This window comes from Rhinolophus hipposideros (genome assembly GCF_964194185.1).
Source record: "Rhinolophus hipposideros genome assembly, chromosome: 23".
Taxonomy (NCBI): Eukaryota; Metazoa; Chordata; class Mammalia; order Chiroptera; family Rhinolophidae; genus Rhinolophus; species Rhinolophus hipposideros.
The window spans coordinates 28549008-28566729 of NC_138069.1; the positions used below are offsets into that span (position 1 = coordinate 28549008).

Sequence of the window (17722 nt, forward strand, 5' to 3'; positions counted from 1 at the left end):
TACAAATATTACATTTATTTTTCATGATTGTTTTATGTAATATCATTATCCTGTTTTACAGATGATGAAATCTGAGATAGAAGAGGGTAAGCAATGTATCCAAAGTCTCATGGCCAGTTAGTGGCAGATGAGCCAGGTCCACTAACATATAGGCACAGATACATACACACATAGGTACATTATAAACTCACATGTGCAAACATACAGACCCATTCACACATATACATCCAAAATACAACACAATATTGTTACACATCTTCCCCTGAACATCTACATGTGTACCCACGTGTGCAAGTGCACACACACTAAACCAGTATTCACACAACATCTTTGAATTTACAAAGCCCTTGAGCAATAATACATCCCCATTCTTGAGCCAAACACGGGGCTAAGTGTGTTACACCTACTTCTCTCATGCGATCCTCACAATATACATGAGACAAATACTGCTATTTGCCTCATTCTGCAGATGAAGCAACCTGGTCAGTAGCACACCTGGGCAAATGGTAAAACTGAGTTTCACTTGAGTCCTCCAGCCTCCCTGTGGTCAGTGTTATTAACACTTCCCATTTTACAGATAAAGATCCTAGGCCCAGATGGTTATTAGGCTGCTCCAAATCATACAGCTTGAACTGAAGTCTCAGACTCCAAGCTTCGTCTTTCCCACACACTTCACCTCGGGGGATCCTTTCTGAGACTCAAACTGAAATCCTGGGACAGAATGAGATGGGTGCTCTCCAGGCTCATTCTCAGGCCTTGGTCCCAGACTCAAGGACCCAACCCAGCACAGCCTCCCTGGAGGGATAATGGTCCACCCTAGAGGGCGTGTGAGTTCCCCTGGGCTGGGATAGGAGAGCTACCTGAGAAGAGGGCCCTCCCTGCTCTCAGATGACTCCACACCACCCACAAGGTCCAACCAGGAGGAAAGGCAAGAATGGGCCAGCTAAGGGAGAATAAAGAGTGTGGAGTTGAACTCATAAAAAAAAAGAATGGGCCAGCCGAGCAATTTGCTGAAAGCATGGAGATTCAGTTGCATGGGTGGGCAGGGGCCGTGTGTAGAGGAAGAAACCACAGGACTCATCTCTCCATCCCGGAGCGGGATGGAGAGGAAGAGAACCCAGCCTGGAACCAGCATGCCTGGGTTCAAATCCCAGCTTCTTAACCACCAGCGGGACCTGGGGCAGCTACTTAACCTCTGTGCGTTTGTGTAGTCAACGGGACAGTAACCCTCTTGTGGGGTTGCTAGGATGAGTGAGTTCAGATAAAACACTTGAACGATATCTGATGCATAATGAGCACGCAGCAAGTGGTCGGTGGACACACAAGTCCACAGTTCGCATCTAAAACCTTGGGGCTGGATGGGCTTCAGACGCTTTAGATTTTAGAAGCAGACGTTATACATATGTTCGTACACTGGTATTTATAATCATACACATTACAAAAGTATGATTACCCCCCACAAGGACTGGGATTACACTTTATAATCAAACACATTAATATTTCTGCAATGAAGTATAAATATTCACGTAAGTGTGATTTTTTTTTTAAAGGCTCATTATCCTCGTGTCAATTCAGGTCAAATTTTACCATCAAATGAGTTAAAACTTTTTTTTTCAGTTTTCAGAACTTTTCTGGTTTTCAGAATTGCAGCTACGAGACCGTAGACCATTAGTAATAGTAATATCTCCCACATCAGTATTAAGAATATGGGTTCCAGAGCTGGGGACAGCTGGTTCAACCCCTTCTGGGCTGTGTGATCCCAGATAAGCTACTTTTTCTCCTGGAGCCCCAACCAGTTCCCTCATCTTAAATTGAGCATAGTAACACACGTCTCGTGGAACTTTTGTGAAGATTAAATGAGATAAGATATATCAAGTTGTCTGCACAGTGCCTGGCATCAAATAAGGGACCCATTAACATTAATCAAAATTATGTTGATTATTATTAGGAGCTCCAAATAAAATCTAGCTTACTGTCTCTGGACATTTCTTTTTTTAAAAAAAACTTCTCCCAGTTACCAGGAGGCACAACCCTCTGGGATGATTTGAACTCAGTGTGGCCCAGTAGGGGAAAGAGTTAACTTGGTTCAAGGGTTTCTAAAACTTTGACACCACCCCTTCCCCAAGATGGAGGCTGAGGCTCAGTCTGGGCCATCCTCCCCAAGCAGAGCACTGGGCTGTCAGGGGAGAACCACTGACCTTACACCGGTGACAGCAGGAGCCGTGGGCACACTCTGCTCCTTCTCTCAGGGTGCAGTTAGAGGCATTGCAGCAGGGGTTGTCACATTCCTGGTGGGGGGGCAGAGAGGGTGGGCATGAGCCTGGGGGTGGCAGGGTGGAGAGACAGGAGTCTGGGTGGGATGAGGGTCGTTACCCTCCTCCGGCATCTCCCCACCTCTGCCCCATGTGCCCCTGGAGCCCAGACTCCTTAGGAAGCCTTTACCAAAAACTCATTTCAAAAAAAAAAACAAAAAAAACTCATTTCGTCGGTTAATCGCTATGGTAATGTGTATTTATCATAGAAAAAATATACATATGCACAATCATCAGTAACACCACAACTTTGAGTGTGCACATCTTTCCAGGCATTTTCATACACACAGACGTAGAAATGCACTTATTTTACAAAATTATAGTAGGATCCACACTGCTTTTTAATTTAATATAATATGCACACTTCTTGTAGTCATGTGTTCTTCCAAGACAGGATTTTCAGTATAGCGTTACACTACGTGGAAATTCTGTGATTTGTTTTTCTCATCCCCCATAGAACATCCAGAGACTCTTCCTGTTATGCTGCCCTCTGTGCCCCCACACTCCCAGGCCTTACAAGCCCACAAGAAGAGGCCATCGGGAAGGAGGGCATGCTACAACCACCTCGAACACAGTTCATGTCAGCTGCTGGCGCCTACTTCCTCAGACCTCTCTTGCCATCTGCTGCTCTTCCTCAACCCTCACTGGCCTGGGCCTTTCTTTCCAGGACAGAAGGTCTCTAGGGGTTCCATGCTCTCCTCTCTTCCTTCCTGCCCTCCGGGTCCTGATTTGCTGACATACAGCATGAGATTTAAAAGGATAATGAGATTCCCAGTGTTTGTGAGTATCCTTATCACACTCCTACTCCAGTCACAGGCCTCTCCATAAACATTTCTTGACAATGTGCCACGCATAGGACCATCACAGCCTGGGAGGCAGGAATATTCCCATTTCACAGATGGGGAAACTGTGGCTCAGACAAGTCCCAAAGCTGGTCAAGGCACATACCTGGCAAGTGTTGCAGCCAGGTTCAAGCCATGTCTGCCTGGGGCCCATCCCATGCTTATTAACCATATCATAACCATAACTGTCCAAATCTAGCATGCTGGAGAGACATATGCCACCATATGACTATCTTCCCTAAGAGGAAGAATAAGGACACTTTCCTTCCATTCATCTCTCACCATCCTGGGCTCGAGGCAGACCAGTTCCTTCCCTTCTAACATACCAAGTCTCTTCCCGCCCCAAGGGATGGTCCTTCCTGTAGCTTCTCTCCTTCTGCTCCTCACTAACTTCTAACTTAACTTAGCCTTCAGACATGGAGTCAGAGGTCACACTCTCACCCAAGCAGGGCAGCTCCCCTCCTACATATACTCACGGCACCTTGTCATTGGCTCTCCTAGCACTTACCATGGATTGTACTTACATACTTCTGCAACTATTTGGTTAATGTGCATTTCCCCCACTATACTATCTGCTCTGCAAGGACAGGGATCTCATCTATTTTTGTTATATCTGTCCTGTCCCTAGCACCCAATGCAGTGTCCCACACTTAGTAAATATCTGTAGCATATGCAGCTGCTCCAAATATAAGCCAACAGGCTGAGCCCACTCGTGGGTCGCTCGTCAACCCCACTGCGCCCTCCAAGATAACACAATACCCCCCTTTCTGAAAGGTCTGGGCTGATTCCTCTGCACTCGTGGTGGCTGGGGTGGCAGAGCATTTAACTAGGTCTTGTTTTATTATGAAAGTTACATGCTGACACGAAAAAGAAAATCAAACCATAGAGAAGGTTATAAATTCAAATAGTCTTTTCCCACAGATAAAGACCCTCAATCTCAGGCCCATAGTTAATTGTTTCTCGTGTACTCTCCCCCAAATTGTTTTCATATGTTAACGTACATATTTCATTCTTCAAAAAATAGATGAAACTATCCAGTTCTGCTTTTTGCAGAACAACACGCATCCGTTAGAAAACGACAGACCTATCTATGCTGTATGCCCACCACACTCATTTTGAAGATCAAAGGGAAGGAAAGAGCTTATACACAAATAGTTCTGCTCCTTCTTCCTCCTAGCAGCCCTTTTCAGACTTGACAGTACTTTCTACTTCCCCTTTCAATCATCTCTTCTCCAGGCTAAACAGCATGAGCTTGTTATTTTAAGTATCTTCATAAGGCCCAGGTTGAAGTTCACATATCCGGCTGCGTGGCCGCCAGAATACATGCAGTGCAGCTGGCAGGCCAAGGAGGCCATTTGTCACGCCGCTGGTGAAGACCGAGGTTTCTGGTTAGACCAGACACTCACAAGGAGAACTCCACCCTGACGTGGGCACAGTGGCAACCCCAGACTGGGAGAGCCTGCAGGAATGGTCCAGAGTTAAGGTTTACTCTCCACATCTAATCTGTGACGGGTCTTTGAGAGCCCTGTGCACAGACAGAGTGCCTGTGACTAAGACAGTTTTCAATTGCATTCTCTTTGACCTTGAGATGTGACACTAATACCAATCCTTCCCCCCCCGCCAGCACCACCACGACGCCTTACCTCTTCCTCCCCACAGTCACACTCTTCCCCATCTTCCAGGTACCCGTTCCCACATCTCCGGCCTCCATACAGGGTCCTGGTGTCTGGCATGTTGGAGAGACACATCCCACCACCTGACTGCAGATACCTGTCCAGCTCCCTCCTGTTGCACCCATTAAACACTCTGGGAAAGGGATGCCTGGGAGAGAAGACGGCTGGAGTTAGTGGAGAGTCTGAGCATCACGCAGGCAGCTTAGCCATCAATCAATCCTGCTGCCCATTAGGCCGATTCCGCCTGGATGGACTCAGACCCCCACAGCCTCACCCACATACATTCTGTTCCCTTGAAACATTGCCAATACATTAACTTACAGTTCTTTCTAAGAATTAGTAAATATTAACCACCCCATAATGTGTGTGTTTTCCCCCTCTTTCTGTGTGGAAGAAGTATTTGAGAATCAAAAGAGGCAATTTCGGCCCTCTGCATGAAGGGGTTGCAATAAAGAAACAGTTATGAGTGTTACAATAGGTCTCTCTTTAGAGCTGAATAAAATGCCAGCCAGCTCAAACATTTCCTGAAGCTGATATTTAAGATAGAGATTTTCTTGAGACAGAGGACCAGGCCCAGAAGGCCAAGACCATGGATTTAATTTCTTTGTTGGGCCAGTGATCTGATCTCTGTTCTAAGGATACAGGCAATACTCCAAATTTAACTCACAATGCGTGGTCCTTATCACAAGAGTATGAAAGGTCGTGGGTCCCACCACTGGGAAAAAGAATCAGAAGTCATAAATTCCTTGGTGGCAGGTCAGTGCCACTATTTGGGTCTATAAAGGAAGAGTTATCCTGATTCCAATTCTCTAAACCAATTAAAGGTTACACACTGGACGGTTTCCTTTAGTTGTCAGGTATGTCACAAGGAATTTGTTACTAATAATTGCTAAACCTCTAAACTGTGTGAATAGTTTAAAAACCAATTGGAATAATAAATAATATAACTCTCAATCTTCTCTACAAAAATGCTTTTGAGATTGGGAGAGAAGAGGGTGGACTTAACCGTGAGCTCACAGCGATTTGAGCATGACCCAGGGAGTTGTATCCTTCATGCCACCATCATCCTTGGTGTGTCATAGCCGAGAAGTGATGAAAAAACACGGGCCACTGGAGCTCCAAGAAAAAACTGCATTTTCTCTTGGAGACATGGAAACACCATTTCTCCAGGAAATATAAGTAGGCACTAATGGTTTGGAGTGGGAGGAACACAAGCTTTCACCGTGATGCCTTCCAAAGAGTGACTTGGGTCCTGGAAGAACCCACTGCTCTCTGCTGAGTGGGTCCAGACACGGAGTATAAGTCCTTTGAATAAATTCCCGAAGTCTGATTCAAAGGCTCTGGTTTAAACACCTTTCACAACTACAGAGAGAGGCAGCTGTCTTGTCCTTGTTCCCTGTGGTAAATGCAGCCTGTAAATTCCCTGAGGGGTCCCGATGGGGGGTGTGGATGCTCCCCTTCCTTTGTCTTGTTCTGGAAGCTGCATCAGCATTGTCAGTCAAGTGTGGGACATAATCGCACTCATCAGGCTCCCTTGGAATGGAGGGACTAAGAATTGTGACTGTCATCAAAATGAGTCCAAATCAAATATTCTTAAAGAGAAAAAGACGCATGTAGTCATGCCAGTTTTACAGCTAAAGACCCTAAGACAGAAATTAAGTATATCTAGGGTTCCATCAGCACCGAACGTCCCGCTAGAAACCTAGTGCTCCTTCTGTTCCTTTACTTTCTTGGTCCTCTTCCAACTTCTTTGTTGTCAAAATGGCATTTCTCTCCAAGGTCCCCGCCAGAGGTATAACAGGCTCCCTGGGGCCAGCTGGGAGGAAACATGGGTTGCACTGGCCTTGCGTGCTCTGTGCTCTGCCCCGACCTTCCCCTTCCTGCTTGACTCACCCGGTGGCGGCTGCCATGATGCACCCTCCGTCAGCCGCACTGGCTGAGCAGCAATCCGCGGAATCGTGGCTCATGCCGAAGTTGTGGCCCATCTCGTGGGCCATGGTGGCGGCCACACCGATGGCATTCTCAGAGTGGTCCTGCAGAGGGAGAGGGTTCAGGTCAAGAAGACAGCTACCCCCCAACCCCCAGCCCTGCCTTTTCTTTAGCCAAGCCTCGCTTCTCTCCACTGATTCTATGCTTGCGTGCACACGGGCTCAGTGATAAAACACTGTGCTTTTAATTATTATGCTACACCTGCGATAATACGTGACAGAGAGGGGGTGGGCCAATAGATGATAGCAGGCTCCTTGATTTCTACTTCACACGTCAGAAATGAATAGTCAGAGTCATTTAATGAACAATCACAAAGTCAGAGAGAATTTTCAAAGAAGGCAGTAATTTCCTATCCATGACTTTGAGACAGGCTCTTGTGTCATCATGATATACATAACAACATAAGACGTAAAATAAGAAAATACTTTTCATCTCTATTATCTTACTATTCCCCAGCCCCTGGCTTGGCATTTATGAAAGATCTAGTGGTATATTAATATGATCGCTTCTGGGTTCTGAGCTTGAAAATCGAGGATGAACTACAATAAATAATTCACCGTTGGTATCTCCATGTCTTAGAATGTACTGACTTCATTTTACGCAATTGCCCTTTTTGATGTCAATGCTTTTCTTTTTTCTGCAATAATAAATACACCATTTTGTGTGTGTGTGTGACAAGATGACCTCCTGTCTTATGAGGTAGTTTTCTGCCTTCTGCAACATCAGTGTATTGGCTGAGACTCACCATGTTGACTCCTCCGGATTGGTACACGGAGCACATGGCCATGAGGGGGGCCAGGCCGATGGTGGTGCCGTGGAAGGACATGCCCCTGTAGGAGGGAAGGAGAGAGGGTGACTCGGGAGGGGGCTGAGAGGGCTGTTCCAGTGTACCCAGGAGCAGGTTGCCATCATGGCGTCCCGTGGCCCCTCAGACATTCCCAGATCATTCCCAAGGGGACAGACCCTGGTATTCCAGGCCAATTGGATAACTTCCAGGTTGCCACACCTCTCACTTCCTCTCACCTACTCTGCCACTGCTCTAGAAAAACAGAAAGAGGGAGCTAAAGGTCACATTTCCCCACAATATGCCCATAGCCCCATTCCCTGGAAGGAAATGGGCAGGGCTTGCAAAGCTGCATCCCATTCCTGCTGCACAGGAAAAGGTCAGAGGGAGGGGAGAGGGAAGGGTGGCACAGGTCCTGATGCTGAAGTGAATCATGCCCACTTCCTCCAGCTGCTGGGGTCCCATGCCACATCCCTGGCTCTGGGGAATGTGTATGGAGGGGGTCGGGGGAGTTTGAGGCAACAGCTGTGAGGGGCTGATGCTTCATTCCTACATCACTCTGGGGCCAAGGAAACAGATGTGTCCCATCAGGAGCCTCCTAAAGTACAGCTGGGTGCAAAAAAGAGTTGTTTCTGCCTTTGTTTTGCAATTGTGACCCTAATCTGCCAACAGTCGGCTACAGTCCCCCAGTTTAATTCATCCCTCTTTCAGCTGGGCAGGGGCAAAGGAACAGCTAAAACACCAGTGTTTCTATGCATGCCACAAACATATAATTTATTTAAGAGAGCTATATGGAAATTCATTATGTGGTACTTTTATATCTCTGCATGATCTTCTTATCTAGATCACAGTACCTTTGAGAGCCGAGACTATCTTATCTATTTTGGGGTCACTAGAATTCAGCATAGAATCTGAAACATAGTGGTGCTTAATAAGTGTCTGATGAATTCAAGGCACTCGTCTTCGGAGAAATAATCTGCAAAGGAATACGCAGTGTATGTGCACATGTACACAAAGCCCTACCAGTTATTTTACAAACTTAGACAATGGCTCTGAGGAAGCCCAACTGGAAACCTAGATTCAAGGTCTTGCCCAAAGCAGGACGCCAGGCTTCCAAAGCTCAGGCCGACTGTCTTGGTAAAACTCTTCCTAGGTGAATGTACCGTCATGAAGCAAACACTTGTTGCCCAGGTTTTTGGTACAGCTATTTCCCCTGGTGGCTTTTTAAAGTGTAAGCAAAGGTTTAGACGATTGTTGATTCTGAGAGACGTTTAGGCAACAGAAGATAAACAGTTTTTATTATGTATGTGCCTTTGTCTTAACTGCCTCAAAATACCTTTGGAAGTGAACAATAATAGGTACCAGATAATCACCCCCGGGGGGACTGTCACGTGCTACCATGACCCCCATCAGTGTCTGCTCTTTTCTCTCTGAGACTGAAGAAACTCCAACACAATCCTCACCCCACCTCTCCTTCGGTGTCTCCTTCCCACCAAACACACAGTTCCTGCCCAGTCTGCCACTTTGACTATGTTGGGCACTCAGCCCGAAGCCCCTGGGAACGAAGTGAAGGACAACGCATGTCTCAGGACTAAAACAAAGCACCCAAAAGATCAAGATAAGCCCTCAGAAAGTCTGTTTCAAAGTGGCCCATGACCAACAGTCGGTCACTTCCCAAATACACAATCGATTGTTTCAGATGCTCAACTGATATGTGTAAGTCTAATTTTCTAATCTAGATTGTAAATAGTAAATATTTCTTGGGATTGTCATGACTCTTAAGCTTTTAAATATTTCCCGGAGTATGGGAGGGATAAAGCACATGACTAAGCAGTACCTGATTCCCTGGACCAGAGAGTCAGGGGGGCGTAGTACAATCAATACCCAGCACCAGGGAAAGAAAGGGGAAGACGGCTCATGCACTGCAGGCAGGACCAAAGGCAAGGAGACAAACATGGAAAAAGACTATTTACGTGATCAACTGTGCATTGTCGTGTTTCTTCTGGGCGAGCAGCTTGCGCCTCCAACCAAGAAATGACCAGAGGGTAGAGTACGGGTTCTCTGAAACTTCACACATATTGCCATGAGTCCACACTTCCAAGCCCACAAGGGCAATCCGGATGTTCAAGGATCGGTAAAACTGAAAGCACACACAGAAAAGCCACAGCATCATCTGTCAACAGCTATCGAGATTTATAAGCTCCTTCCTAGCCTAAGCGCTCAGAGCACACATCTCAGATTCCTCTTCTGCACGCGCCTCCAAGGGGAGGAGGCAACGGGTGTGCCACTCTTCACATTTTTCAGAGGGGGAAATGAGATCCTGAGAGGTGCACAACTTGCTGGTGGCAGAGCTGGGGTGACTTAGCTTAGAGAAAAGAAGGCTGAGATGGGACATAAAGTTGCTTTCAGATATGTGCAGGGCTGCCATGTGGAAAAAGGATCAGCGTCTTTCCATGTGGTGCTGAAGTAGGGCTCAGTCAATTGGTAAAACAGACAGGAAGACACATTTCATTTTAAAACAGGAAAGAGCTTTCAAACAAAGCTGGTCTTTGCTGCCGTCTGCAATAAGTACGCTTGGCTCGGCTGACTGGTCCAATTATCCTCCCAATTTTTTACACGGCCCTTATCCTTTTTTACACATATCTAAAAAGTCCTCTTGCATATGGATTTTTAAAAACAACTTTATTGAAGTATATTTTACATACCACGAAATGTATACATTTTAGTTGTACAGCTCAATATTTTTCAGTAAATTTGCCAAGTTGTAAAGTGATTGCCATAATCCAATTTTAGAATATTGTCAACATACCAATAAGACCCCTTATGTCCATTTATAGTCATTTCCCATTTCACCCCCAGACCCAGGCAATCACTAATCTACTTTCTGTCTCTATAGATTTGTCTAGTCTGGACATACTCTATAAATGGAATTATACAGTATGTGGTCTTTTGTGCCTGGTTTCTTTCACTTAGCACGTCTTTGAGATTCATCCATTCTGTAGCATGTATCAGTTTGTCATTACTTTTTATTGTTAAATAGTATTCCATTGTATGGACATACCCAATTGTATATGGTTATTTTACTGTAAGATGTTTCCCATTCATTTTGGAAGTGGGTATAAATGACACACATGTAGATAGAAATGCTGACTCTCAAAAGTTTCCTACCCAATCACTGGAGGTGTTCAGGATTTGTCAAGAAAACCATAGTCAGGCTGCAAGCATTAGACTGCAAAGGTCCCAGATAATCTTCAGGGTTCTGTCCATCCCAAAGACCTGGAAATTCTGTCAATGAGACCTGACTCTCAGGCTCCTTAAGGCTAAAGCTACATTTAACCTTTATGACATGGGATCTTTCATCTCATATAAGCTAAGTACTTTAAAGCAAAGTACTGGAAAGCGTAGGTAAAAGGAATTCTTTGACTGGCCCACCCTAGAGACTACGGAGGCAGTGACTTAAAAAAAAAATTACATGTACTTATGTCACATGAGCAAAGAGACAGCATTTAATCCAAAATTGGCAGGTACTGCCCCAGCTAAAAATAACAATCGTAGCACCAATGTTTATCAAGCACTTTCTATGTACTAAGTACTGGAGCTCAGAGAAGTTAAGTACCTTGCCCAAAGTCTCAACAGAAAAATGGTGGAGCTAGAAATAAGACCAAGATGATCAAACCTCAAGGCCTACTCCTGACCCTACTCTGCTTAAGAGTGGGAGTTTTTAGACAGCCAGTCAATCCACTTGCCCCCAAGAAATTGTGGTGTACGATGGGTTCCAGAGTCAGTAAAATATCAGTTGATTTCAAAAGAAATTTTGATTTTTCTGTTTGTGTCAGGTCAATCATTAGAGAGTCTGAATCCCAATTTGAACTTGCTTCACTAGGGAGCTTTTTTAAGGACTGAAATTGGCTTGTTCATGCTTAAGGGAACACATTTTGGACTGGGTTCATGATTCAGCAAAGTAGTGCAGCTCATTCCAGGTTTGGTTCAACAATAGTTCAGTTCAAGTAGCTGGGTCAGCAAGCCTCCAAGAAGTGGGTTAGCCTTCCCCCGCCCCCACCAGGAGTGAGGAACAGCAGCTGCTTAGCGGACAACCAGGACTCTTCACAGAACCGCCCGGCTAGCAAGGCTGGGGGCTTCGAGTACACACTGGGGTTTGCTCATGCCTCTCCTCTCTTTCCACTTTTCACCAGCACCCTGGGTTCTGTTACTCAGATCAGCTGGAGAACTCACAGGGGTGCTTCAGCCAAGTCTCCCACCTGCCTGGTCTCCAGAACAATAGAAGTCACTGGTGATAACAGGGTCTGCCTCCTCTATTATCCCCCAGGGAAACAAGCTTGTTTTCCCAGATGCTGAGTGTTTGGGTTATAGGATCATTTAGATGTTATTGTTGAGTGAGTTGAGAGCTAGAGAGGACTGGACTGTGTCCCTGGAGTCCTTCCTTCCTGGAAATGCCAGTACTTGACTTTCACCTGTCACTAACCACTGCCCCGGGTTTTCAGAGCCATCTAGGGCAGGACAAAAACATCCAGCATAGACTCTCCAATCTGATGACTTCAGAATACTACCCAATTTGCTAGTAAATCCCTAACAAATATTTAAGTTCTATTGTTTATCCTCTAGTGTTTAGGAAAAAGTGATTTCCCCTTTTGACCTGGGATCCATGATTCCCTAGCAAGCCCAGAGGTAAAGCTTCAGAAGTTCGGCGAGTGCCCTGACATTGTCCAATAAATGTTGTCAGATTCCGGAGACCTGTGACCCCAAACATAGTAAAATCGACTTTTGGAAACTATTTACTACTAGCCTATCGAGAGGCTACTATCATTCTGGGTTACCCATTCTACTGCATTTTGCACTATACCAAATACCCTCTTTCATATAAACGAAGTATTTCCAAGTCCCAAATTTTAGTACAATTCAAAAATTTGGGTATTTCCTAAGAGCATGTTTAAAAGGCCTGACTTCAGAAAGTGAACCATCCACATGGTCTTTCTGAGACAAGAAATAATTTTAGAACCATTTTCCAGATAGAGGTTATACAGATTGGCCCGAAACGAGCCGCTCCTCAGCTTTCAAGGCTCTGAACCTTTCCCATGCTGACCTAACTCAACTGTCTCCTAAGTCAGAGAATTACTGGGCTTTATACCTAGAAGGAAACTTAAAGAACCTTAAAGCGATTTTAAACTGGGTGCCTTTATGTCCTATGTTCCACAGGAGCCACTACGGGGATGAGGCTAAGGGATCAGAGGACAGTCCTCACCCCAGCCTCAGTTTAGAGCAGGCTATTTTCATCTGATTGTTTAAGGAGGGTGTAGCTCACAGTGGCCCATGCGGGGATAGAACTGGCAACCTTGGTGTTATTAGCACCACACTCTAACCAGCTGAGCTAACCAGCCACCCCCTCATCTGACTTTTAGATTAGACTGTTTTGTACTGGTCTCAGCCTATTAATAATCAATGTTATAACTGGACCAGCTCTTGTGGTTCTTATGAGTGTAAGATGCCTTTTGGCAATAACCATCAGGAAAATGGAAAGACACAGGTTTAATACTTAGAAGACCTGGAAATTACACAGCACACCTGGAGCCACACAGTGGTGGCAGAGAGAGAAGGAGAGAGAGAAAACACACACGGGCCTGGGGTTCTGCTTTTATTGGGGTCAACTGTGGGGGCCTAGGGTTTTGAGGGCTCACTCTATCGGTGAATTTAAAACATGAAGAGGAAATTTAAAACATGGGAAGAGAAAAAAAAGCCAAGTTGCCAAATGGTCAGATCTTTTAATCAAACAAGATCTCTAAAACAAACAGGCTTCCCTCCCTGCAAGGAGGTAGCAAAGCTCTTTATCTAGTCTTATAGCCACAGCAAGGTGTTTATTGAGATATCCCCCTTTGAAGTGGACGTCTCTTTGAAATGGAGGCTTTGGCAATCAAAGCTTAAGCCAGGTACTTGCATTACAAAAAGAAATAAAAACAAATTTCAAGGCTAACACTACACAGACAGTGGCATAAGATTTCATTTAGGAAAAGGATTCCACCAGAAAAACAAAAATCATCAAAAGCCACTGATTAGGCCAATCTCTCCATTTTGTAAATTGAAAACAAAACAAACCTATAACCCAAAGGAAATTAGTTGGCTAAGGTCACAATGCTGAGCCTGGTCACGAGCACCCTGAGCCGCTGTGACACTGCGATTCCCTCTCAACAACTGGGCGGCCTGTCCACCCACAGGCAGCTGGGGTGCCATGTTATCTCCTGTCCTGTAGCCCCTCTGAGGTGCTGGCACCTTTCCCACAAAGTACACACCTGGTCTCACCTTATCAACGTAATTGGCGATCTCCATGAGCTTGTGTTTGGTGGCATCTTGGTCTCGTCGATTCTTCTGAAACTAAAAGGGGCAAAGAGAACTAGGTGAGGCCCCAGGATGCCTCCTATGCCCCATTACTTGTCTTTGAATTAACTTTTATTTTCTTCCCTCTTCTATGATCAGTCATTTTTATACAACTATCTCCTCCCCCCGCCCCCACATACACACACAGTGTCAGCTTGGGGAGGGCAGAACATGGGGCACATCCATCTTGGTATCCCCAACTACTAGCTCAGCGCTGGGCCCCGAGTAGGGATGCAAGAATTGTGTAGTGACCTGAATTCTCTTCCTCCAGCCCCTGAAGTCAACCTTTTCTCCTGTCCTCCAAATTACAAGGCCTCCTGCAAACTCCCACTGGGGCTTAGAAAAGGTACAGATCTGATCCTTGCCTTGGTCATCACCCTAACATGAAGCCACCGTCACATGTGATTCACCAACAGTAGTCAAATGGTTGCTGAACACCTACTATGTGCAAGACATTGTGCTTGGCACTAGGTAGGACACCAAGTATGAGATCCTGGCACTAGCCTAGAGGAGCTTCAATGAAATCAGAGGGACGGCCAGGGATGACCGCAAGGAAGATTCGGTATTTAAGGAACATACAATTGAAATGGGCTGAGAAAACATGCACAGCAATAATTGCAATGGGAAGTTGTGGAATGATACAAAACAGGTGGGTGCTGGCAACGAGGACCATAAGACGTTGACTTTGTCTGGCAAATACACCCAGCAGTAGGCACAGATGTGTTTCAGTAAAGCTTTATTTACAAATACATGTGGTGGGCTAGATTTGGCCATGGGCTACCCCTTGCAGCCCCCTGATCTAAAGAAAGGACTATCTCAACCTTATACTTTCCAGGGTGACACAGGAAGTAAAATACAGTGTATCCCTGGCCTTCCTCAACAACCTCACATTCTGTTTGTATCATGAAAGTTCTCGGTGTTCGTGCTTCTACATCTGTCCTGCCCCCTCCCGCAGCAGCCCATCTTGCTCTTCCCTCGCCTGAATTTCCAGTTTCACCTGAGGAAAGGAGCTGGAACCCACCCCGGCACTCCCATCTGGGCCCAGGGAGTGAGCAGCCGCTTGGTCATTTTTTACCCCTGACAACACGAGCTCTGTCTAGGCAGCGACACTGTGCCACGTCACTGCTTCCAGCGCAGAGCCCAGGAAGGAGCCTGGCCTGTCTCAGCACCAGGTTGTAAATCACAGATAGGGCAGCCCTCCCTCTCTCCCTGTCTTCCCATCCTCTCAGATTAATCGTCAGGAATAGATTTCTGCCTGCAGAGGATGAGAGGCCACTTGAAGAGGGAATGGGGTTGACGGGGGCGGGACTGGTGAGCCTGTGAACTGGCCTGGCCTATTACAGCCCCCACCACTCCCCTCCCATGATTCATTTAAAGCCCAGGCCCCTGAGGAATGAGCACATTCCCTTCTATCATGCAGCAGGAATCCTGCCGGGTGGAAATGCCTGCTGGGTTGCTGCTGAAGGGCTCTCCTCTGAAACAGGAAGGTGGCCATAGGCAACACCTCGGTCCTGGTGGCACCTTGGGCAGAGTTTTCCTTGTGAGGGTTTGCTGTGACCCTGAAGTTAAGGAGACTGAAGATGCCATACCCCTACCCTGCCTCCAGGGGGTTTTAAAACCCTGCACCAAGATTCCACTGGAGAGAATGCAGGGCCAAAGGAGAGGGTCACCCCACCTTTACATTAGAGCAGCTGTGTTTCTATGTTTAACTCTCGGGGTCCCAGAAGCTTTCATCTAAACAAAGGATTCTGTGGCTGGGGGAAAAAATGGTACAAGACCACTGTATTAGATGATCTTAGATGTGAAGCTTAGATGGAAAAATGTCAGCTTTCTTCCAGCAACTCTCCCACTAGGTGCCAGCGTCAGCTACCTCCTCCCAAGACTGGGGAGCCTTGGGTTTTAAATCAGCTTTGGATTTTGCTCCCCACACAGCTCCCCCATCCTACGCACACACACCAGTCTTTGGAAATGAAAACAAAAGAAAAAAAGAGAAAAGAAAGGTTGCTGGAAAAACCAATATTGACATCAATTAAAAAGCAAAACTCTCCTCAAAACAGAATACAACGTTCCCTCAACCTGGAATGCCCTTCACCTCCACCTCTCTGTCCTGTTAGCTCCTTGTCCTTTAAGACAGTTCAAGGGCCACCTCCTCCTGCCACTACAGCTCGAAGGCAGCTCTTCTGGCCTGAAGTCTAGTGTTCCTTCCTCTACGCACACTGTCTCCAGAATCTGTGCTTTGGGGCTATGGACTAGATAGAGCGGCCTTAGAAGGAGGCTTTTGGGGGAGCTGGTGACTAAAGTACTTGGACGGGGGATGAGAGAGGCCGGAGCAGTGGGTTCTCTCCTAAGGGGAACCCAGGCGGGTGCTCAGCTCGTCGTAACTTTCCATGCCCAGAAGATGTGCTTAGTTACGGGGTTGAGTCACTGCAGAAAGTGAGAACTGGAGGTAAAATATGGCTGATTTAGGCAAATAAGGGCTCTGGGGCCTGAACCCATTCTTCAGGTGTCAGTTCAACATCACTGTGTCAGAGAAGCTGTCCCCAATTTCCACAGGTATGTTGGATCCCTCATTATCTGCACTCGAAACCTCGACAATGAACCAGAGCTTCTGTGCTGCCACTGTAAACTCTGTGATGCCAGGGGTGGGTCTGTCTGTATCTCCTGGGGCCACGCACTGTGCTTGGCACATCACAGAGAATCAAGAAATTGTTGATGAAGAAATGAAAGAGTGAGTGAGATGAGTGTGCATCAAGTCCTAGAAGGTCTAAAAGAAGTTGTCCAATTGGAGGAATATGGAATTAAAAGTCAAACAGCTCTTCCTTTAGGTCAGTCGTTCTCCACCTTGCCTGTGTATTAGAATCACCCAGAGGGCTTGTTAATATGTGGATTGCTGGACTCCAGCCGCGGTTTAGGATTCAGCAGGTCTGGGGTACAGCCTAAGAATCTGCATTTTCACAAGTTCCCGGGTGCTGCTAACGCTACTGGTCAGGAGACCATATTTTGGGAACCACGGATTTAGGTTCTCATTTGGCAACAGCATGACTGTAAAAATGCACCCATACATGGGTAAGAAAATTGTACTTAATCAGATGATTGAGAATACATGTATTATCTTTACCAAAAAAAAAAAGTTTTTAAAATTTCTGTAGAGAATTCATGGACTCCCTAAGAATAAGCAGCAAAACCTAAAGGTCTTCAGAGCTGATCTAAGAAATGTTACTCCAAATAACATGAATTGTACTGATTTTCTATCTGATTAATGTATCAAGCTAGAAGAGACGTTTCCTTTCTTTTTGTTGTTTTCCCAACTGTGACTAAAATAGCAAAAACGAGAGCCCTTGGTCAGATTTAAGGTAGAAATCACACGACAAACCAGGGAACGATGAATGCTTCTGTATCTCCCCGGAGCACTTCAAAGTCTGGAGAGGAAGCTCTCAGGAGAGCAGTGTTTCTGCTAAGCCCCTGGCCTGCCCCTTACCTCTGCATAGTCAGCTACGAGGTAAAGCTCCACATACTTCATGGCGTGTAAGTCTTCCCTTTTCATCTAAGAAAGAGACACGTGCAGGTCAGAGCTGGAGAAATGGTGGACTTGGCCTCATTTCAAAAACCTGCTGAGAAATGGTGCTAGTTACTAAGCAGGGGGCCTCCTTTCCCATTTTGTATGTGGGCCCTGGAGGCAGGCTCGGCCCCGGTTGCCGTCCCCCTCACTACACCCCCCACCTTCATTCCGCCATC

The 17722-nt window shown here is 46.1% G+C and overlaps 1 protein-coding gene across 3 annotated transcripts in view; it reads right to left on the reverse strand.

Moving 5' to 3' along the window:
* Window positions 1-17722, reverse strand: part of ADAM19 (ADAM metallopeptidase domain 19) — a 77726-nt gene that overhangs the window by 14117 nt on the left and 45887 nt on the right. For 2 of the 3 annotated variants that reach the window (XM_081036009.1, XM_081036008.1), the window contains exons 7-13: window positions 17466-17531; window positions 13913-13984; window positions 9574-9740; window positions 7562-7646; window positions 6721-6860; window positions 4798-4975; window positions 2199-2288 (exon numbers count right to left, since the gene is read on the reverse strand). In XM_081036009.1, coding sequence (XP_080892135.1) covers window positions 2199-2288; window positions 4798-4975; window positions 6721-6860; window positions 7562-7646; window positions 9574-9740; window positions 13913-13984; window positions 17466-17531 — 798 coding nt within the window. Of the gene's footprint in view, window positions 1-2198; window positions 2289-4797; window positions 4976-6720; window positions 6861-7561; window positions 7647-9573; window positions 9741-13902; window positions 13985-17465; window positions 17532-17722 lie in introns of those variants that run through there. The other variant, XM_081036010.1, reaches the window with a different exon arrangement.